At 49.2% G+C, this 22,621-nt stretch overlaps 1 protein-coding gene across 4 annotated transcripts in view; it reads right to left on the reverse strand.

Moving 5' to 3' along the window:
- LOC146822410 (NACHT, LRR and PYD domains-containing protein 12-like) overlaps positions 1 to 22,621 on the reverse strand; it is a 683,437-nt gene that overhangs the window by 131,445 nt on the left and 529,371 nt on the right. Inside the window, exon 13 of one of the 4 annotated variants that reach the window (XM_085613494.1) lies at positions 16,224 to 16,343. The exons of the other annotated variants lie outside the window; for them this stretch is intronic. Coding sequence (XP_085469620.1) covers positions 16,283 to 16,343 — 61 coding nt within the window. The 3' untranslated portion in view covers positions 16,224 to 16,282. Of the gene's footprint in view, positions 1 to 16,223; positions 16,344 to 22,621 lie in introns of those variants that run through there. 4 annotated transcript variants of the gene reach the window in all.

The raw sequence follows: 22,621 nt of genomic DNA on the forward strand, positions 1-22,621 counted from the left end.
AAGCAAAAAAACGATGGATTTAGACCCAGATCTCTGTACTGGGGTGAATGTATGACATTGTTCTGCATTCTGCCTATCAATTGTTCTTTTTGCATTTGTCACCCCGAGTAGGACGGGCATACCCTAGACCTTCTGTACTCCAACATCCCGTCCCTGATAACAGAATCTCCAGGCCATTTGGCTTGGAATGACCACTGCCTAATTCCATTCTCATTTAGTTTGGAAAAACCTAGTCAGTACGAGGGCACCTGCTACTTTTTTTAAAGAAATTGGAAGAAGCTGACCGCGGAGTCCTTAGATCCAGTTTTGCAGATCAGCCAACCGCCATTATCTAAAGATCCTAATGCAGATACACTGGCCTTACAGAAGTGGATTTTAGCTGCGGTGGAGTCCACTACCCCAGCCAGAGTCACAAAAACTATGAGGAAATCCGTCTCGGCCCCTTGGTTTTCAGACACTCTCAGGGTAAATAAAAGCAGGTGCAAAAGCCTGGAACGTCAGTGGAGGTTGGACTACTATGGTGCCACAGCTAAAGTGGCATATAAGAAAGCACTGAAAGAGCTTCATAAACTATTGAGGGAAGCGAGGAGGGACTATATAGCGATGTACATTAATAATGCAGACAATTCAGGCAAAGAAATATTTAAGGTTGTTAACTCGTTTCTTAAACTGCGAGAATTAGTGATTGAAGTACAGCCTTCTCTTTCACTGAGAAAAAGAATTTCTGACTTCTTTGATGGCAAAATTCGGAAAAGGTCTATTATTCCTTTTCAGCAGCAGCAGAGACTGTTAAAACAGATGTGAATGAGAGCAGTAAACCTGTGCGCTCCCTCACGGAATTCTCTCCCATCTCTCAGCAGGATGGGTTGGCAAAGATCCAGAGATGTAAGTCAGAGTCACCGGAGGACCCTTGTCCCCCCAAATTGCAGATAGAGTTGGCCCTCTCTTCTATCAATGTGCTGACTCACATATGGAATACATCTCTCACTTCTGGCATTTTCCCTGACACATGGAAACATGCCATACTACTTCCCCTCAGGAAAAACCTAATGTGGATCCAGGGGAATCGAACAATTACTGACCAATCTCACTGGTACCAGTGCCAGCAAAAATGCTGGAAAAAATTGTGCAGCGACAACTGGCCAACTTCATCGAGAGCCATGGTATTCTGCATTGTACCCAATCTGGTTTCTGTGCCAGTTTTATCACCGAGACGGCTCTATTAGAGGTGGCAGAGTCAGTGAGAATGGCGGTAGATTCAGGGGCATCAGCTATTCTGGTGCTCCTGGATTTATCGGCGGCGTTCAATACGGTAGTCCATTTAGTGCTGGTTCAGCGACTCCAGGACATTGGCATCCGGGGTGCAGTCCTTGCCTGGTTGAAGTCATTCCTCAACAATCGCACACAGAAGGTTGCTCTGCAACCCTATCAGTCTGAACCCAAACATTTATGGTGTGGAGTACCTAAGGGGTGGGCTCTTAGTCCACTTCTTTTTAATATATATCTGGCTCTGCTGTTCTCAAAAATTGCCAACTGGAGCGTGAAGGCGATATCATACGCTGACGATACACAGTTGGTTTCTCCTTTAAAGATCAGTCGGTGGACTCCTTCGAGAGTTTTAAGGGTTGTCTGAAAGACATTGCCCTTTGGATGAATAACAATAAACTCAAACTCAATGCTGAGACAACAGAAGTGTTATTCTTCGGCAAGAACCTGCCACAAGCATCAGATCTGTGGTGGCCAGCGGAACTGGGTTCACCGCCCGTCTCAGCAGGCACAGCAAAAAACCTGGGAGTAAAATGGGAGGCAGATCTTTCTTGCTCTGGCCAAATTCAGCAGGCGACAGCCTCCTGTTTCAGCAAATTGAGAAATTTGCGGACATTTTTACATCTACTGCTGGAGGAATGCCGCCGAGTCCTAGTCCATGCCACTGTGACATCTAGGCTGGACTATGCTAACGGCCTTTACCTGGGCCTGCCAGTGTACCTAGTCAAAAGACTACAGATGGTACAGAATGCGACTGCAAGCCTGATTAGACGTGTACCATTTCGTCATCATATCTCTCCGCATATCAAAGAGCTCCACTGGCTGTCGGTGGCAAGAAGAATTGAATTTCAGGCCTTGACTTTGGCATTTCGGTCAATACATGGTAATTGCCCTAGCTACCTGAAACAACGGTTACGTACCTATAAGCTGAATCGCTCATTGAGGTCTAACTCTCATAAACTGCTTTGTACTCCACGAGTTAGGAAAGCCCGGCTAGGTGGCAGATCTTTCACAACTAAGTTATGGAACTCTCTGCCTAACAACATTTGCCATATTGAATCAGTGTCACTATTTAGGAAAGCTGTAAAAATGTGGCTCTTCAGCCTAGGCTAATATTCTCAGGGTTTCTTTGCTGTTGTGTGTCATTCTGCGTGCCGCCTATTGCTATAGCACCAGGACACCTCTGTTTGAGGTAGCTGTTCGTGCTTTATAAATGTCGGATAATAATAATAATGCCCAGACTTGGGTCCTGTGCTATCCATTCCACTGGAGTCAAGCTATCCTGGCTGATGAGGGGTGAAACCCCGAAACCGGTCCTAGGATGCTTGTTTCCAGTCCAGGGAGGACCTGGCCTGGCACTTCGGGCTGGACTGTTCCCATTGGGTGCAGGGTCAAGACTGATTTGCATATGGTTGGGTTCAAACTGGAATGGCATGGGGAGCAAAACAACGATGGATTTAGGCGCAAAAAAATGATGGATTTAGGCCCAGATCTCTGTACTGGGGTGAATGTATGACATTGTTTTGCATTATGTCCATCAGTTGTTCTTTTTGCATTTGTCACCCCGAGTGGGACGGGTATGCTCAGACGTGAGTCCCATGCTCTCCATGCCACTGGAATCAAGCTATCCTGGCTGATGAGGGGTGAAACCCAGAAACCTGTCCTAGGACGCTTGTTTCCAGTCCAGGGAGGACCTGGCCTGATACTTCGGGCTGGACTCTTCCCATTGGGTGCAGGGTCAAGACTGATTTGCATATGGCTGGGTTCAAACTGGAATGGCATGGGGAGCAAAAAAAACGATGGATTTAGGCGCAAAAAAATGATGGATTTAGGCCCAGATCTCTGTACTGGGGTGAATGTATGACATTGTTTTGCATTATGTCCATCAGTTGTTCTTTTTGCATTTGTCACCCCGAATGGGATGGGTATGCTCGGACGCGGGTCCCGTGCTCTCAATGCCACTGGAGTCAAGCTATCCTGGCTGATGAGGGGTGAAACCCCAAAACCGGTCCTAGGATGCTTCTTTCCAGTCCAGGGGGGACCTGGCTTGGCAGTTCGGGCTGGACTGTTCCCATTGGGCGCAGGGTCAAGACTGATTTGCATATGGCTGTGTTCAAACTGGAATGGCACAAGGAGCAGAAAAACGATTGATTTCGGCCCAGATCTCTGTACTGGGGTGAATGTATGACATTGTTCTGTATTCTGTCCATCAATGTTCTTTTTGCAGGTATTATACTGCAGAACAATCTTGAAATTTGTTTAAAGGGTACGTGACAAATCCAGGATCTGAGAGGGGCAAGGGTCCCCTCTTCCTCCCCATTGGGGATGCCCATGACTGTGCCTGCTATGGCCTGTTCGAGAAGTAGTCTCCAGATCCGAACCAAGGCAAAGAGATGCAAAGCTGACTTCCTGTTCACACCACAGGGAGACAGCAGCTAAGAAGCCTTCTGGGGCAATTTGGGAGCCCAGCACCTTCTTGTTGCTGACATTCAGCACCCAAAGATTAAAGTTGCACCCGAGTTTGCTGAGTCCGGAAGAGTCATTGGAGTGCAGGTTAGTTGCTCAGAAGCTCAGTTATCCCCAATGAAGGATTTGGCTGTGACCACGATACCGAGCGACTGGTAGCCCAGTGCAACCAACTGGACTTCTGCCAGAACAGAGAGGATGTCGAGGAATGTCAACCTTTTGATCAGGACTGCCTCACCCCCTTCTAGTACCAAGAAGGAGCTGTAGAAAGATCCCATCGACCATATTGCATCTACAGCATCATTTTGCATCTTCAGCATCCTTCATCCTTGGCATCAGGACCACTTCCATAGGAATCCATTGCAAAGGGTATTAAGTGCCTTGAGCTGCCTGATGACTGCCTCACCTGTGAGGTTAGCTGTTCCTGAGGGCCCTGCTGGTCTCCCTGACTGGCTCCATACTGGAGTGAGTCACCTAAAGTGACTCTAAGTAACCCCAATACAACTAGCTCAATTGTTTGGTGAAAAGATTTCTAAGGGGCATATTTTCAAGACCGTATCGCTACCACAACATACTTTTCATGACGTTGTCCTGGCAATAGAGGCTTCACCTTATTTACAAGACAGCATTAAGCCACTTAACATGGCTTAACGCTGCTTTGTAAATAAGGTCCCCTTTCACGCTATACTTAGCGTGAAAGGGGAGGGCAATGGGTGTTGCGGTGGGCGTTCCACTGCACCGCATTTATTTTGACACAACCGCTATTTACAAGGGTGGCGTAAATATGGGGCAGGGCCAAAATTAAGACCAGGGAAAACCTGGGCAAACGAGGAGAAATGTTTGATTTCTCCTCGTTTTTGCTGTTTCCATGTGTGCTACACAACGTAGAAAACAACAAAATGCAAATGATTGTTTATGTGCAGGAAGATGACCCTTAAACAAACAAACAAAACCTACGGGTCCTCGAGGGGTTGGTAAGTGTATTCCAAGGTACCAAAAGAATCATGCATTATGAGTGGTTACATCAAATTTAATGTCACCAGTGGGCAAAGTCCAACTTTAGTGAGTTGCTGCTCTGTTGCCCATGGCTACCAGAGCCCATTTACGAGTGCACACAAAGACTGTCTTTCAAGAAAGCCTCCTGGAGAGGGGTGTGAATGACCCCCAGGATGTAACTTAAAGGGCCAACCCTTGGTTGAGGCCCTGGCTGGGCTAGATTGTCAGGTGTTTAATTATGCGGACGATACTCAGCTAATAGTTCGCATCAACCACTCTTGTGACTCTCAACGGAATGTTCAGAACATCCTCAGGTACACCATGAACTGGATGACTCTGAACTCGCTTAAGGTAAACCCGGACAAAACTGAAGTCCTGGTACTCTTCCCAGACTCCTCCCCCTGGTCTGATCTGTTTTGGCCCCAAGAGTTGGGCCCTACCCCCATTCCGGTTCCTACCGTGAAGAGCCTAGGGATTATACTGGACTCCGGAGTGACGATGAAGAGCCAAGTTTCCGCGGTGGTGGGAAGCGGTGTCGGGTTACTGCGTCAGCTTCGGAAACTATCGCCCCTTCTATCATCCACTACCATGCAAACGGTGGTAACTGCCTTGGTATTGTCCCGGCTTGATTATGGAAATACAGTCTACATTGGGCTCCCTGGTTCACTCCTGAGGAAACTCCAGGTAGTCATGAACGATGCAGCTAGATTGATCTTTAAGCTGCCTCGTAAAACACATGCCACCCCTCTGCTGCGGCAGCTGCACTGGCTTCCGATTAAACAAACGGTATGCTTTAAGGGCTTGTGCATCGCTCATAAGTACCTATTCGGCAGAGCACCTAATTATATCAAAGACCGTCTGAAGCCCTACATCCCAGGTCGCCACCTTCGTTCTTCGCAGGCGAGTCTTCTTACCTGCCCCCGCTTCAACTTATCGACACTTGGGGGTCGTGCCTTTTCTGTCTGTGTCCCACAGCTGTGGAACAAACTCCCTGAGGCGCTCCGGAAAGACCTACATCTACTCTCATTTCGGAGGAGGCTGAAGACCATGCTATTCTCGGAGGCCTTCGCGTAGGCTTACGGGACGGGGCCTTGTTCAGAGTGTTACTTTGATTGTCTGTTGTCTAAATGTAAGCGCTTAGAGACCTTGGGTGATTAGCGCTATATAAATTTCAATAAACATAAACATAAACATGTGGGAGGAGGGGTTATCTCCTCCTAGCAGGTATGTCACACGGGGTGTTGGCCTAAAAGGTGAGCTTTAAAAGGGAAGCCACCTTTGAAAGGTTTAGGAAATCAACCTCTCTATTTAGTGCAGCACAATGGGGAACAATGTTCAGAGAGGTTGAAGAGACCCTTATTTGCCTCTGTGAGTACAACAAATGCTTAGCACTACTCTCTGATAAGCCTAACTGCTCGCCCACACTACCACAAATAGAGCGTTAGTATTATCTACTTTTGCCTCTGTAAACTAATAAGGGAACCACTGGACTCTTTACACAGTGTACTTCATTGTTGCACCATCTAGACACCATCTTTATTGCTTGGACCCTACTTCAAAGGGGAAAGTAAAAGGGATTTCCAATTGGCAACACCCGTTTTACTTTTCTCAAGCAAGATTAGGACATTGTCTCTCTTCATAGCAGAAAAGTCAGTGCTCACTGGGATTCCCAAATATTTGAGCCCTGTTGGGATCAGTTTTGCTGGAAATCGTGGATGTAGTAATCGGTCTGGTTTCGGTTTTGTCCCAGTTGGTCAGTGGAAGGTAGCACTGGGATCTCTATTTTTAGGGTATCCAGTGTTAGGAGGCTGTCGTCGGCATCGAGTTGTATCTTGGATTGCCCAACGCCTGTGACTATCCTAGAAACAGCTGGCGTAGAGCGTATCACTATGGTTAGAGATTCTAGGGATAGCAGGAAGAGTAGAGCGGAGAGGGCGCATCCTTGTCTCGTGCATTCGGTGATCAGTTTGGTATTGAAGACCAAGACATTGCAGGAAATCTTTGCAGACGGGCATGCATGGAGCCACTGGAGCTTCTTGAGGAAGGTCCGACCGATGCCAAAGCATTACATAGTGTGGAAGAGAAATATCCATTTGACTTGGTCGAATGTTTTTTCGGCGCCCATGGAAAGCAGCAGTTTCTCTCCCTCAACCCGCATTGTTAACCAGAGGAGGTGCATTAGAGAGCATGTATGGTTTCTGGAGGAGCGTTGCGGAACAAATCCACCTGATTGCCATGACCTAGGAAAATAATCACCCGTCCGAGCCTGGTTGCCTGAACTTTGGCCAAAATTCTCATTTCACAGTTAATGAGGGAGATTAATCTATAGCTGGCACATGAAAGGAGATCCGTTCCAGGTTCAAGAATTAAGATGTGTGCCCTTTTAAATTTGGTGTGCAGAGAGCATGTCTTTAAGAGTCACTTGTCTGACTGTCTGTTCCAATACCAGGACCACAAAAACTGAAGAAGCCTGCCTTGGTGAGCTGGAAGCCAAGATCACCGGATCATTTCTTGCAGCCTAAGTACAGCTTGGGAGACCAAGTACCAACACTCAAAAGTTGCACCCTAGTCTGCTGGACCAGTGAGAGTCATCAGAGTGTAGTTTGGTCACCCAGAAGGAAGGTTAGTGCCTGTAGAAGGGAACCATTGTTTTTGTTGTAACTGGAGATGACTAGACACTTGGCTACTGGATTTTGCCTAGACTCCATCTGGACCTATGAGTCCAAAGTCACCCCATTGTGTTCATGGACTGAGGGGTGGCCCAAAGAAGTCCTGCAACACCAGAACGACAACCGCAGCATCCTTGAGCATCTTTATACTCCTGCATCCCTTCCATCAGGACCACTCCATTGAAGGCAATGGCAAGTTGCCAATAACACTGGAACTGGAGTGGAGACTGCTTTTAATTTACGGTAGCTGTTCTTTTCAGCTTGGCAAGTTCTTCTGACTTCCTGACAAAGCTGGTTGGCCAAAGAAGCTGTAAGCGACTGCCTTCAACTTTGTCAAAGTTTTGTAGAAGTTTCCAGACATTTTCTAAGTCCTGTGTTCGCTGTACTTACCAATGATGGTTAGTGGTTGAAAAAAAAGCTGTGATTTATTGTTTCTTCAAATATGTACATCTCTGGAACCCCTTGATGGACTTTGTTCATTTTGGAGTTCATAAAAATATCGTTTGTTTTTATAAACATGTGTCAGATTTCGAGAGTTTTTCTTTCCAGTTCAGTTGTGTGGGTGCTTGTTATTGCTTTACTCCTGATCCTTTGTGTGAGACTGACTGCTCGAAGCCACAGGTACCCAGGGTTGAGCTAAGGGTTTACTAACGGCCCTGACTGACCCAAGCCGCAGTGGTGAGTGTATTACACGGTGAGGTCACACAACCACACATATAATACACCCCTTCCCTTCACACGTCCCCTCACAGCCTCTCTTGAGCTCTCTGACAGACAGTGGAGCAGAGACAACCTCCTTAATCCAACACTGGATGTGACCTATAAGCGTAAATTGTGGTTTGGCGAATTGTAAAAGGGTGGGTCTGGCGGTAAACATAACCCATACAGCAGGAGGGATGGCTCAGTGTGTTGACCGTTACCAGCGTAGAAGAAGCAGTAATCTGGAGGTTACGAGTTCTCTCACCTCAAAAAAATAAAAAAAGGTATCCAACCACAAAAACATTACCATGTAAATTAAGGATTTTTCCTTGTAATGCCTCCCCAGCTCATAGCTGGTGGTTTTATATTGCGGTGGCTAGCCTCGGTGGTAGAGAATAAAGAGTCCATAAATACGCAGTGAGGGGTTAATGTGACCAGGGGAATGAAGCAGACAGTGTACACACAGGGGTGTGTTAGAAACGCACACCTCTTTGTAGTCTGTAGTTAGTTGGTTTTCAAATTTGTGTCTTGATTTTATCTGTGCCAGCTGGTGGTGCACAGCTTCTAGCGATGCATTGATTTAAACAGAGACCCATGTTCACATGGTCTGATGACACTGCACAGCAGTGCGGCACAATAGTGTGTCACCTGGCAGTGTGTCAGACAAGTGATGGGGTGTGAGGACAAGGAAATCCAGTGCAGTCCACCAGAGCAGTGACGCGTGAAGGTTGCGTAGTGAAGCGCAGAGCTCCTGTGCAGTCCAACGCGGCACGTGAAGGTAGAACAGTGAAGCGTTCAGCTCCAGTGCTGTCCACCAGAGCAGTGGCGCATGAACGTAGCACAGTGAAGCGCACATCTCCAGGGCAGTCCACCACAGCAGTGGCACGTGAAGGTAGCGCAGTGAAGCGTTCAGCTCCATTGCTGTCCACCAGAGCAGTGGCGCATGAACGTACCACACTGAAGCGCACATCTCCAGGGCAGTCCACCACAGCAGTGGCACGTGAAGGTAGCGCAGTGAAGCGTTTAGCTCCATTGCAGTCCACCACAGCAGTGGCACGTGAAGGAAGTGCAGTGAAGCGTTCAGCTCCATTGCAGTCCACCACAGCAGTGGCACGTGAAGGAAGTGCAGTGAAGCGTTCAGCTCCAGTGCAGCCCCCCACAGCAGTGGCACGTGATGGTAGAGCAATGAAGCGCATAGCTCCAGTGCAGTCCCCCACAGCAGTGGCACGTGAAGGAAGTGCAGTGAAGCGTTCAGCTCCAGTGCAGCCCCCCACACCAGTGGCTCGTGATGGTAGCGCAGTGAAGCAAAGAGCTCCAGTGCAGTCCCCCACAGCAGTGGCACATGATGGTAGAGCAGTGAAGCACATAGCCCCTGTACATTCCACCGCAGCAGTGGCACGTGAAGGTAGCGCAGTGAAGTGCAAAGCTTCAGTGCTGTCCGCCAGAACAGTGGTGCGTGATGGTAGCGCAGTGAAGTGCAGAGCTCCAGTGTAATGTGCATTCAATCACAGACTCAATGGAGGACACATGCAGCTGCCTCTACTGTCTCCTCCCTTTGGCGCTCTCCCACTTCACCTTAGGCGAGTGGACAAGGAGAGAATGGAAGAGGCCCTTGGGAGAGCGGACAGGGAGACAGTGGTGGAGGCCCTGGGGCGAGCGGACAGGGAGACAGTGGTGGAGGCCCTTGGGCGAGCGGACAGAGAGACAGTGGCTGTGGCCCTTGGGAGAGCGGAGAGGGAGACAGTGGTGGAGGCCCATTGGCGAGTGGAGAGGGAGACAGTGGTGGAGGCCCTTGGGAGAGCGGAGAGGGAGACAGTGGTGGAGGCCCTTGGGAGAGTGGACAGAGAGAAAGTGGCCGAGGCCTATGGGCGAGCAGACAGGGAGACAGTGGTGGAGGCCCTTGGGTGAGGGGACAGGGAGACAGTGGTGGAGGATCATGGGCGAGCGGACAGTGAGACAGTGAAGGAGGCACTTGGGTGAGCAGACAGGGAGACAGTGAAGGAGGCACTTGGGTGAGCAGACAGAGAGACAGTGGTGGAGGCCCTTGGGCGACAGGTCAGGGAGACAGTGGTGGAGGCCCTTAGGCGAGCAGACAGGGAGACAGTGGTGGAGGTCCTTGGGCAAGCAGTCAGGGAGACAGTGAAGGAGGCCCTTTAGCGAGCGGACAGAGAGACAGAGGTGGAGGCCCTTGGGGGTGCAGACAGGGAAACAGTGAAGGAGGCCCTTGGGCGAGCGGACAGGGAAACAGAGGTGGAGGCCCTTGGGGGAGCAGACAGGTAGACAATGGCGGAGGCCCTTGGGTGAGTAGACAGGGAGACACTCTTGGAGGCTCTCAAGCAAGTATACAGCGAGAAAGAGGCCGAGGCCATAGGGCAAGTAGACAGGGAGACAGTGGAAGGGGCCCTTGGGAGACTGGACTGGGAGACAGTGGCGGAGGCCCTTGGGTGAGCAGACAGGGAGTCAATGGAGGAGGTCCTTGGGCAAGCGGGTAGGTAGACAGTGGCGGAGGTCCTTGGGTGAGCGGATAGGGTGACAGTAGAGGAGGCCTTAGGGCGAGCAAATAGGTAGAGAGCGAATGAGGCCCTTGGGCTAGCAGGCAGGGTGACAGTGGCAGAGGCCCTTGGGCTAGTGGACAGGGAGACAGTGGCGGAGGCCTTAGGGCGACCGGACAGGGAGACGTGGTGAAGGCCCTTGAGTGAGTGGACAGGGGGACAGTGGTATTTGATTCTAGGTTGAAGACTGACTAGGACTCCACTGCTTCATGGTCTGTTGTAGAGTTTGTAGGGTAATGTGTATGAATTTCGTATCTGAAAATTTAAATAAAGTCTAAAAAAAAAAAGAAAAGCAGCAAAATATGCCCAAGCAGGTCCCTCACTTAGCTTCATTGGTCCACGTTTGAAGAAGATTCTTACTAAGCCTGTGCTAAGTGCACATAAAACTACGCCACGCTACGCGGAGCTCCTCAAGCGGCGAAGTGCTATAGATAAATGCAGTTTTGCTGTGATTTTCAGTGCCAGATGCTTGTCTGCACTGTGCATTCATCGCGATTGCACCATGCGCAGCGCAAATGGGCGCTGTTTCCTTTCTGTGACTCAAATAGATTTTTACTCGAGCTGCAGTTTTCTCAACGAGAGCAGACAGTTTCTCAACGCGAGAGGTCGGGAGCATACGCGACTACTCGCAATGAGAAATCTGACTGCCCGCATTCAGGTTGATTTTCCACACGCGCGCTCGCCAACTTGATGTTGACGATCGCGAATGAGGAAAAATCTCACTGGGAGTTTGGAATTTCCTCGCTCGCGCTCACTAACGTGACGTTGACGAACCGGAGCAAGGAAAAAAACTCTGCTCCGTGTAACGCAGAGTGAGGAAAACTCTGCAAACTCCGCGAGCGGAGCGGAGTTCACCGCCCAAACCTACTTCTTACTCTGTTGCCATCCTTCATTTCTCTACCAAAATGAATAATGTCAACTGCGTTTGCCCACAAATGCGCACCCCCAAGGACGGGTGTCAATGTATATTCGTTCCCAAATTGTGGGAATTTCAACACACCACTGAGCTTCATTACTGCTACACCCACCTTCATTCATTAGATCACAGTGAATACAACACTCTATTTAAGGGAGAAGCACAGATGGAATCTAAAGCAGGATAAGTGCCGACAAACCTTAGTATTGAGGCTGTTTACTGCAATCCTCTTGTGAACAAACCTTTAAAATGAGGCTGTTTGCAGTACTACTCTTGTGTACAAACCTTAGTAATAAGGCTGTTTACAGTACTACTCTTGTGAAACCTTATTAATGAGGCTGTTTACATCTTGTGAACAAACCTTAGTAATGAGGCTGTTTACAATACTCCTTTTGTGAACAAACCTTACAAATGAGGCTGTTTGCAGTACTACTCTTGTGTACAAACCTCAGTAATGAGGCTGTTTACTGCAATCCTCTTGTGAACAAACCTTTGTAATGAGGCTGTTTGCAGTACTACTCTTGTGTACAGACCTTAGTAATGAGGCTGTTTACAGTAATACTCTTGTGAAACCTTATTAATGAGGCTGTTTACATCTTGTGAACAAACCTTAGTAATGAGGCTGTTTACAGTACTCCTTTTGTGAACAAACCTTAGAAATGAGGCTGTTTGCAGTACTACTCTTGTGTACAAACCTTAGCAATGAGGCTGTTTGCAGTACTAGTCTTGTGAACAAACCTTAGTAATGAGGTTTTTCACAGTGCTACTCTTGAGCACAAACCGGAATAATGAGACTGTTTACAATACTCCTCTTGTGTACAAACCTTAGTAATGAGGCTGTTTACAGTACTACTCTTGTGAACAAACCTTAGCAATGAGGCTGTTTACTGTACTACTCTTATGTACAAACCTTAGTAATGAGGCTGTTTACAGTACTTTTGTGTACAAACCTTAGTAATGAGGCTGTTTACAGTACTAATCTTGTGAACAAACATTAGTAATGAGGCTGTTTACAGTACTACTCTTGTGAAAAAACATTAGTAATGAGGCTGTTTACAGTACTGCCCTTGTGTACAAACCTGAGTAATGAGGCTGTTTACAGTACTACTCTTGTGAACAAACATTAGTAATGAGGCTGTTTACAGTACTACTCTTGTGTACAAACCTTAGTATTGAGGTTGTTTACAATACTACTCTTGTGTACAAACGTTAGTAATGAGGCTGTTTACAGCACTACTCTTGTGTACAAACCTTAGTAATGAGGCTGTTTACAGTACTACTCTTGTGAAACCTTATCAAAGAGGCTGTTTACAGTACTACTTGTGAACAAACCTTAGTAATGATGTTTTTCACAGTGCTACTCTTGTGCACAAACCGGAGTAATGAGACTGTTTGCGGTCCTTTTGTGTACAAACCTTAGTAATGAGGCTGTTTACAGTAGTATTATTGTGTACAAACCTTAGTAATGAGGCTGTTTACAGCACTACTCTTGTGTAAAAACCTTAATAATGAGGCTGTTTACAGTACTACTCTTGTGTACAAACCTTAGTAATGAGTCTGTTTACAATACTACTCTTTTGTACAAACCTTAGTAATGAGGCTGTTTACGGTACTACTCTTGTGAACAAACCTTAGTATTGAGGTTGTTTACAATACTACTCGTGTACAAACCTTAGTAATGAGGCTGTTTACAGTACTACTCTTGTGTACAAACCTTAGTAATGAGACTGTTTACAGTACTACTCTTGTGTACAAACCTTAGTAATGAGACTGTTTACAGTACTACTCTTGTGTACAAACCTTAGTAATGAGGCTGTTTACAGTACTGCTCTTGTGTACAAACCTAAGTAATGAGGCTGTTTACAGTACTGCTCTTGTGTACAAACCTTACTAATGAGGCTGTTTACAGTACTGGTCTTGTGTACAAACCTTAGTAATGAGGCTGTTTACAGTACTGCTCTTGTGTACAAACCTTAGTAATGAGACTGTTTACAGTACTACTCTTGTGTACAAACCTTAGTAATGAGGCTGTTTACAGTACTGCTCTTGTGTACAAACCTGCGTAAGGAGTCTCTCTACAGTACTAAGCAAACACAAGGAGATGATGGACGGAGAGCTGAAACTTTTCAGACACTTACCCGCAGTAACAGATCTGAGTTGAATCCATCAACATTCTTTAGCTCACTTTACCACCCCAGTTCAGACCCAGCCATATGCAAATCAGTCTTGACCCTGTGCCTCATGGGAACAGTTCAGCCCGAACTGCCAAGCCAGGTTCTCCCTGAACCGGAAACAAGCATCCATGTGTCTACTGTACTACTCTTGTATACAAACCCGAGTAATGAGGCTGTTTACTGTACTACTCTCATATACAAACCTGAGTAATGAGGTGGTTTACGTTTCAGAAATACATAGGCTTCCTTTATACCTATTTTTCACTATTTATATTTTACCAAATTAATTGCTGTATACCCGGTACACAATGAAAAACCATTGCAAGGCGCAGCTCAGTGACTGACTCTGGGTACCTTGGGTTCTAGGTGAACCTACAAGTCCTATATATTCTCGCAATCAGAAGGGTCCAACGGACGTAATGGTATATAGCTTATAAAAATGTGCAATACTTAGAAGAAGTTACAAATGAAAACATAGGCACAAATGGCTGTTTTTTTCAACTCAATTTCAATATTTTAGCACCGCAAACGCTTCGGTACCATTGCAGGGAAAAAACGGACACTTTATTCTGCAGCAGTTGTTAATGACATCATCCATGACCCTGGTATTCATGTCACTCCATAAACTCTTAGATCATTTTAAAAAAGGAAGTTGGTAGTAAATGGCTGACAGTCGTATTCAGCACAGAATCCCTGTGTGTACACACCTACGTGTTTGTAAGAGAAACAGCGTAGGCCTGGAGCCGTGTCTTGTTCAGTGTGTCACAGTACCATAGCCCTGGAGCCATGACTGGTTCAGTGTGTCACAGCACTGTAGCCCTGGAGCTGTGTCTGGTTCAGTGTGTCACAGTACCGTAGCCCTGGAGTCGTGTCTAGTTCAGTGTGTCACAGCACTGTAGCCCTGGAGCCATGACTGATTCAGTGTGTCACAGCACTGTAGCCCTGGAGCTGTGTCTGGTTCAGTGTGTCACAGTACCGTAGCCCTGGAGTCGTGTCTAGTTTAGTGTGTCACAGTACCGTAGCCCTGGAGTCGTGTCTGGTTCAGTGTGTCACAATACCGTAGCCCTGGAGCCGTGTCTGATTCAGTGTGTCACAGTACCGTAGCCCTGGAGCTGTGTCTGGTTCAGTGTGTCACAGTACCGTAGCCCTGAAGCCGTGTCTGATTCAGTGTGTCACAGTACCGTAGCCCTGGAGCTGTGTCTGGTGTGGTTCAGTGTGTCACAGTACCATAGCCCTAGGGCCGTGTCTGGTTCAGTGTGTCACTGTACCGTAGCTCTGGAGCCGTGTCTGGTTCAGTGTGTCACGGTACCGTAGCCCTGGAGCAGTGTCTGGTCCAGTGGGTCACAGTACCGTAGCCCTGGAGCCGTGTCTGGTTCAGTGTGTCACAGTACCGTAGCCCTGGAGCCGTGACTGGTTCAGTGTGTCACAGTACTGTAGCCCTGGAGCTGTGTCTGGTTCAGTGTGTCACAGTACCATTGCCCTGGATCCGTGTCTGGTTCAGTGTGTCACAGTACCGTAGCCCTGAAGCCGTGTCTGATTCAGTGTGTCACAGTACCGTAGCCCTGGAGCTGTGTCTGGTGTGGTTCAGTGTGTCACAGTACCATAGCCCTGGGGCTGTGTCTGGTTCAATGTGTCACTGTACCGTAGCTCTGGAGCCGTGTCTGGTTCAGTGTGTCACAGTACCGTAGCCCTGGAGCAGTGTCTGGTCCAGTGGGTCACAGTACCGTAGCCCTGGAGCCGTGTCTGGTTCAGTGTGTCACAGTACCATAGCCCTGGAGCCGTGTCTGGTTCAGTGTGCCACAGTACCATAGCCCTGGAGCCGTGTCTGGTTCAGTGTGTCACAGTACCGTAGCCCTGGAGCCGTGTCTGGTTCAGTGTTTCACAGTACCGTAGCCCTGGAGCTGTGTCTAGTTCAGTGTGTCAAAGTACTGTAGCCCTGGAGCCGTGTCTGGCTCAGTGTGTCACAGTACCGTAGCCCTCGGTCGTGTCTGGTTCAGTGTGTCACAGTACCGTAGCCCTGGAGTCGTGTCTGGTTCAGTGTGTCACAGTTCCGTAGTCCTGGAGCCGTGTCTGGTTCAGTGTGTCACAGTACTGTAGCCCTGGAGCTGTGTCTGGTTCAGTGTGTCACAGTACCATAGCCCTGGGGCCGTGTCTGGTTCAGTGTGTCACAGTACCGTAGCTCTGGAGCCGTGTCTGGTTCAGTGTGTCACAGTACCGTACCCCTGGAGCAGTGTCTGGTCCAGTGGGTCACAGTACCGTAGCCCTGGAGCTGTGTCTGGTTCAGTGTGTCACAGTCCTCCAATTATGGGGCCTGTGGGGCCCTGGTTTCCACGCACATTTGCTCTCAGGTAAAAACCTTGGACAAATTCTCGTAATGGTAAACAGACTGTTCTTGGTTTAAACAAACTCAATCCAAACTTGTGGTAAAAAATAAATGAATGAAATATCAATTCAATTTGTCATTAGTTGTAGCAATTTATTCATTGCCAAAATGTTAATTGGATATACATCCTTTTCTTCATACAAATCCAAATCTTTCAAAAATTAACTTTGTGAATGCCCAATGCATTTCGAGCCTACAAGCTCTTCGTCGGGGGCTGGGTATCTAATAAAAAAAGATAAACAATGTATATTTCTGAATGAATATTACAAAGATATTAGAGCGTCAGTTTGCAAATACATAATCAAACTCCAATTGTAATGACAACATAACATGCTGGAACACAACTGAGTGGGTAGCCTAATGAAGAAATAATGACCAGGAGTGACCATCACCATAACGCGTTTAGATAAAGTTGTGTGGAAAGTAAAAAAACCGGGAAAAGAAGAGAGGCTAACTGAAACCGTTACCTTGGCGTTCGGCGATAAGGAAGTGCTCTTCAGACCGAAAAGTCCGATCTAAAAAAAAAGGAACCCATTATGATATCGTCTCAAGGCAATCAAAACAAGAGACTTTCAAGAGCGGTCATGAAAAAAATCTTACCGACAATGTTCGGTACGTCGGACAAATCTGGAAGCCCAAGGGCGGAAAAGTTCTAACAAGCTGCTGGTTCAAAGACCAACAGATGAAACTGATGACGGCGAGAGAGAAGCTCCCGCGTATATTGAAGCTGTACTAAAATTGAAAGAGGTGACTAAAAACGTGAACCCTGATCGAGGCGATACAGAAACGGCCGCCATCTTAAAGGAGGAAGGAGTGAAACTCGAACAAAATAGATGTATTAAATGATAAAACGAAGAGAAAAATCTTAAAAAGAATATAATAATGTGAAACAAAATTAGAGTGTGACAAAATTAAAGAGTATGCCAAAAAGAATCGGGAGGTGCATAGGTGAGGTCTCTGATCATCATCGTGAAACCCAGGGGGAATGGGTGATCACAAAATTTTGAGTATGCAATACTATCCTGATACAAAGAGCTGTAACATGAATACTTTATAAATAACAAGCATAGTCTATTTTGTCATTGATGCCTTTGTCTATCAGAGTGTCCAAGCGCTTAATCCAATAGGTCTCCCTCTGTAAGAGACTCCTGGTGAAATCTGTGTCTTGACGTTGCTCAACTCTTTCTAGCACAGAGAATTTGAGTTGGGCAATACTGTGCTTCTCTTCATTCCAGTGCATTGCCAAACTGCTGTGTTTATTCAATGTTCTGATTGTGCTCTTATGCCCTGATATCCGCACTTTAATTTTTCGTTCAGTTTTACCCACATACAACTTGCCGCATGGGCATTTAATGTAATAGATACGTTTGGTGGAATTACAATCAGAAGTATGATAAAGTTGAATGGTTTCTCCAGTGAGTGGGTGATTAAGTGTTTTGCCTGTGATGACATTATTACATTGGACGCAGTTGTGACATTTGCTCATTCCTTTGTAAGCAATGTGTCCTTGTTTAATCGGGGTATTGATGATTTCTTTGATGTTTTTAGCACGTTTATACGTGAACATGGGAGGATCTTTAAAGATGTTATTAAAATCCGGCTCATTTTGTAACATTTCCCATCTCTTGGTGATGATCTTTTTCACTTTACCTGATGCTGTAGAATACTTAGATACGAACACTTGTCGAGTTGTCTGTTTTCGTGGTCGACTTTGTAAAAGACTGTCTCTATTAAATTTAGATGCACGTTGTCTAGCAGTTTCTATCACTTCTGCCGGGTATCCCCTGGCAAGATACATCTGCTGTTGATGTGAGAGATATTTCTCAGTGTCTTCTGTGGTGGAACAGATCCGTTTTATCCGCAAAAATTGAGACAGTGGTAAGTTTTGTTTTAAGCTGTTAGGATGAAAACTTTGAAAATGGAGCGCACTATTCACATCTATTTCTTTTTTGAAGACCTCCGTTTTTATGTGACCCACTTCTTTGGTAAGGATCACATCTAGATAAGATATTTTAGTTGAATCAATTACATGGGTGAACTGAATATGTTCATCAATACGATTGAGTTGTTCAATTTTGTCTTCCAACATTTCCTGAGTATTAATCCAGAGTAGGAATATATCATCAATGAATCTGCAATATAGCAATAAATTTCCAGTCCATCCAATGTCGTTGTAAATGTAGTCTGATTCATATTTAGCCATGAAGGTATTGGCATATGCCGGCGCCCCGGCAAAGCCCATCGATGTACCTTGTTGCTGCAAATAAAAATCGTTGTTCCAATAAAAATAACTGTGATGTAAACAAAAATGCAAAAGTTCAAGAATAAAAACTTTGTCTGCTCTGAGTGAAGATTGGCGCAGTAGAGCCCATTCTACCGCCTCCATGCCAGCTGAGTGAGGGATCGAAGTATATAAAGACTTGACGTCTATGGTACAAAAGATGATGTCATCCATGAAAGTTACTTTCTGTAGTTTTTGTAAAAAATCTGTCGTGTCTCTGACATACGAGTGCCATTCTTGGACCAGGGGTTGTAAAAAGTAATCAATGTAATGCCCAAGAGGCTCAAAGATGGTTCCACAACCTGTTACTATAGGTCGCATTGGTGGATTAAATAAATTTTTGTGGATCTTCGGCAGCATGTACAAGGTGGGTTTCCTGGGGTACTCTACTGTCAAATTTTTTTTGGTGGTTTCACTTATCCATCCCATTTCCAAAGTGTTGGAACCGGCCTCGTGGCATGGTCCTTACCCCCGTGGATTGTGCCCGTTCCCCGCCCCGGCCTTCACGGGCCACCCTTCTGAACTGCACCGAGGCCCTTCATCCTGAGCTGCACGAGGTCGCATACCCCTCGTGGCTCCGCCATCTTGTTGGCATCCACGTGACTCTGTGCACCAGCCAGCGCGACCCCGCTCAACCCGGCCTCGACCCCAGCGAAGCCCCGACATCGAGGCACCACGAACTGGCCAGGGGGTGCCGCAGGAACCATTCATCGCCCCCGGCGGAGGACAGTATCGATGGGACCCCCAACTGTCCTCCCCTCTCGAGGTGTGATCGCCCTGCAACTCCCTTGGGCCTGGCGCCTCTCCTGCTGGGCGTCTGGCCACCTCCACCCGGCCTCTCCGCCCCCACCGGGTGCCTGGGTCCGGACATCAAAGGGCTCCAGACCTATATCTGGGGCGACCCCGCCACAGATCGGCAGTTGTATCCCGGAGTCGAGAGCCCTGCTGATTGAATCGCGGTAGACCCTACGGAGAAGAACTCTTGTCGGAACCATCACGAGCCCTGCTGACTGCGTCGCGGCTCCTTCTTGTGAACACTTTGAAGCCACCTGGAACATCGGAGCCCTGCTGACGCTGTCGCGGCCCAACCTCGCTGAAACCTCCCTCGGAGCCCTGCTGACGACGTCGCGGCACGAGCTGAGCAGAAACCATCTTGAGAGCCCTGCTGATTGGATCGCGGCTCTCCACGAACTGTACGCCGGAGCCCTGCTGACGCCGTCGCGGCTCGACCCCTCCGAGATCCGGAGGTCCTCCAGCTTGAGGATAAGAACTGGGCCCCAGGTACCCTCGTACCGCACTCCTGCCAAAGACTGTCCCGCTACCCCTACCCTTCCAAAGAGACACTGAGACTTTTGGTGGATCCCTCGATCCCTTCGTGTAAATATTGACCTCGTAACCTTTTTATTGCTGATAAAGAATTGCTTGTCTTGAGACAACCTCCTTGAGTCCTGTGTGGTGGTGTTACTGTGCTAGTACGTGATAGGAGAAGGATCTCTCAGGAGACTTCTCGGCAGCGCTCGGCTACTTCGTCCAGGGTGAGGGCCCCCCCCCTTGGTGGTCTCGCCGACTCCTCGGGGTCCGCCTTCCAACATTTGGTGGCCAGCGACGGGATCCGAGCCGAACGCAGTACGTACCAGCCAGTACCCACTAGCTACCCATCCAAACGAACAGTAATCATGAGCAGCCAGGAAAACAACGCGACAATGGAGCTCCAGCCCGAACGGCTGGAAGAATATACGCACAAAGAGTTAAAACAGTTCTGCAAAGACAAAGGCATTGCAACCACCGGCCTAGGTACCAAAGAGGAGATGCAGAAAGCTCTGAGGACATGGCTGGAGGCCGGGGCAGGCCCCTCCCAGGAAGAAGGTCCCTTGCCCCTGACTGAGACCACATCAACCGCACTGACTCCGGCAACCGGAGGAAGAAAGAGCCTAGAAACCGGCCTCTCCGAAGAAGAAATACGAGAGCGGGAGAAGGTCCGGAACCACGAGCTAGAGCTCGCACGACTGCGGCTGGACGGCGAACTCCAGCTGGCGGAAAAGAAACTGGCCCTAGAGCAGCTACGGCTTCAAGAGGAGATAGAGGAGAAGAGACGACACCGGGAGTTGGAGGAAAAGAAACTGACCCTTGAGCACGAGCGCAGTCTCAAGGAGCTCGAAATCAAAGCCAAGAACGGAGGGACCAACGCCCCCAGTACTAGAGACACTCTACCGCCTTCCGAGACCAAGGTACATATCCCGAAAGAGGTCGTCAAGGAGTACTACAAGAATGACGACATCCAACAATGGTTCAAGGCCTACGAGGTGGCCATGACCTCTCATCAGGTGCCCCGAAAAGACTGGGGCGCGGGCCTGTGGAGGCGGTTCCTGAGTGAGGGTCGAGACACACTGCTCCAGCTGCTGGAGGAGGTGATGACCTCCTACGATCACATGAAGGAGGCCCTGCTCACCCGCTACGGGCTAACCGCGGAAATGTACCGCCAGCGGTTCAGAGACTGCAAGAAAATCCCGGGTACCACCTGGGTGGAATATGTGGACTTTTTCAGTCGGGCCCTAGAAGGGTGGATCAAAGGTAGCAAAGTAACCACCTACGGGCAGCTGGTCGACCTCATCGTGTGGGAACATCTCTCCAACAATTGCTTTGTGGAACTGAGACAGCACCTCCTCGACAGCAAAATGACCGACCCGCAAAAACTCGCCGTCGAGGCCGATCGATGGGTCAACTCCCGGGTCCCCCGGAACTCAATGGGGGAGTACCAGAGGAACCCCACCGGACCCCCCGCCAACGCGGTGGAGGGGGAGGGCCGAACAGGAACCGAGACCCTCCCGCCGGGGCCCCCAGGAGCCCCCCTTGAGGGCCACCGCAGCAACAACTCTCCCCGAGCCTAGCCCGAAGGGGGGCGCCCCCGGCCAGACCCGGACCACGGCCACCAGTAACGTGCTATGGCTGCCAACAAACCGGACACTATGCCAGCGATCCGGTCTGCCCCCTGAACCGAAGAAACGGGGCCGGCGGGCCCCCGCCCCGACAGCTGGCGGCCGCCGCCCTGGGAGAAGGAGAAGAGGAAGAGGAGACCCTCGACCGAGGGACCACTGAATAGGAGCCGGCAGCCATGTCCCTGGTCTGCCTGGGTAGCCGAGAAATGGTACCCTGCACCCCCATCCCAAGCAACACCCAGAAGTACCGGCAGCAGGTCACGGTCAATGGACAACGGGCCGAAGCCCTTCGTGACACCGGCGCCAGTGTCACCGCTGTCCGCTGCCACCTGGTGACCCCCGAACAGATCCTACCGAATGTGCTGTGCCCCGTCCGGACGGCCGACAACAGCGAAAGCCTGTGCCAGATGGCCCTGGTCCCCTTCGAGTGGGGAGGGGTGACGGGCCTGCTGAAGGTGACGGTACGCGACGACGCCCCCGTCGACTGCCTCCTGGGGAACGACTTGGAGAGTTCCCCCTGGGCTCAAGTAGAGCGACGAGAGCACCTCCGAATGCTGGGACTATCTGACTGGGCCTGTGCCATCACCCGGTCCATGACCGCCCGGGCCCCCCGCTCATCCTCGGCCTCCGGGGCCGCCCAGCCCGAGGGGCTCGCACCCCCTCCCGCCAGCAGCGAGGGGGAGGCGGACACCGACCCTGGACCTAGTGAATCCTCCCCCGAAGAGATGGCTTCCCCGTGCGCCCTACCAGAGCTGACACAATGGCGACACGAAGGGGGCCCCACCCGGGAGCAGTTCCAACTAGAGCAGCAGTCCTGCCCCACTCTCGAAGGGGTCCGCCAACAAGCGTCCGCCCAAACCAACAGGGACCAGACCGGCACCCACTGGGTCTACTGGGCCGAGGGCCTGCTATACAGTGAGCAAAAAGTGGCAGAACTCGGGGCCAGCCGAGTGTTGGTGGTCCCCCTCCGCTTCCGGGAGTTCCTGCTCAACCTGGCACATGATGTGCCCCTCGCCGGACACTTGGGGCAAGACAAAACGTACAGCCGTCTGGTGACCAACTTCTACTGGCCCCGGATGCGGAGAGACGTGGACAACCACTGCCGGTCCTGCCAGACCTGCCAAGCCAGCGGGAAGACGGGGGGTCGGGTCAAGGCCCCCCTCCAACCCTTTCCAGCCGTCAGCACCCCGTTCGAACGGGTCAGAATCGATATCGTGGGGCCCCTGGACCCCCAGACCGCCCTGGGCCACCGCTTCATCCTGGTCCTCGTGGACCACGCCACC

The sequence above is a fragment of the Triturus cristatus genome, chromosome 6 (assembly GCF_964204655.1).
Source record: "Triturus cristatus chromosome 6, aTriCri1.1, whole genome shotgun sequence".
NCBI classification, from domain to species: domain Eukaryota; kingdom Metazoa; phylum Chordata; class Amphibia; order Caudata; family Salamandridae; genus Triturus; species Triturus cristatus.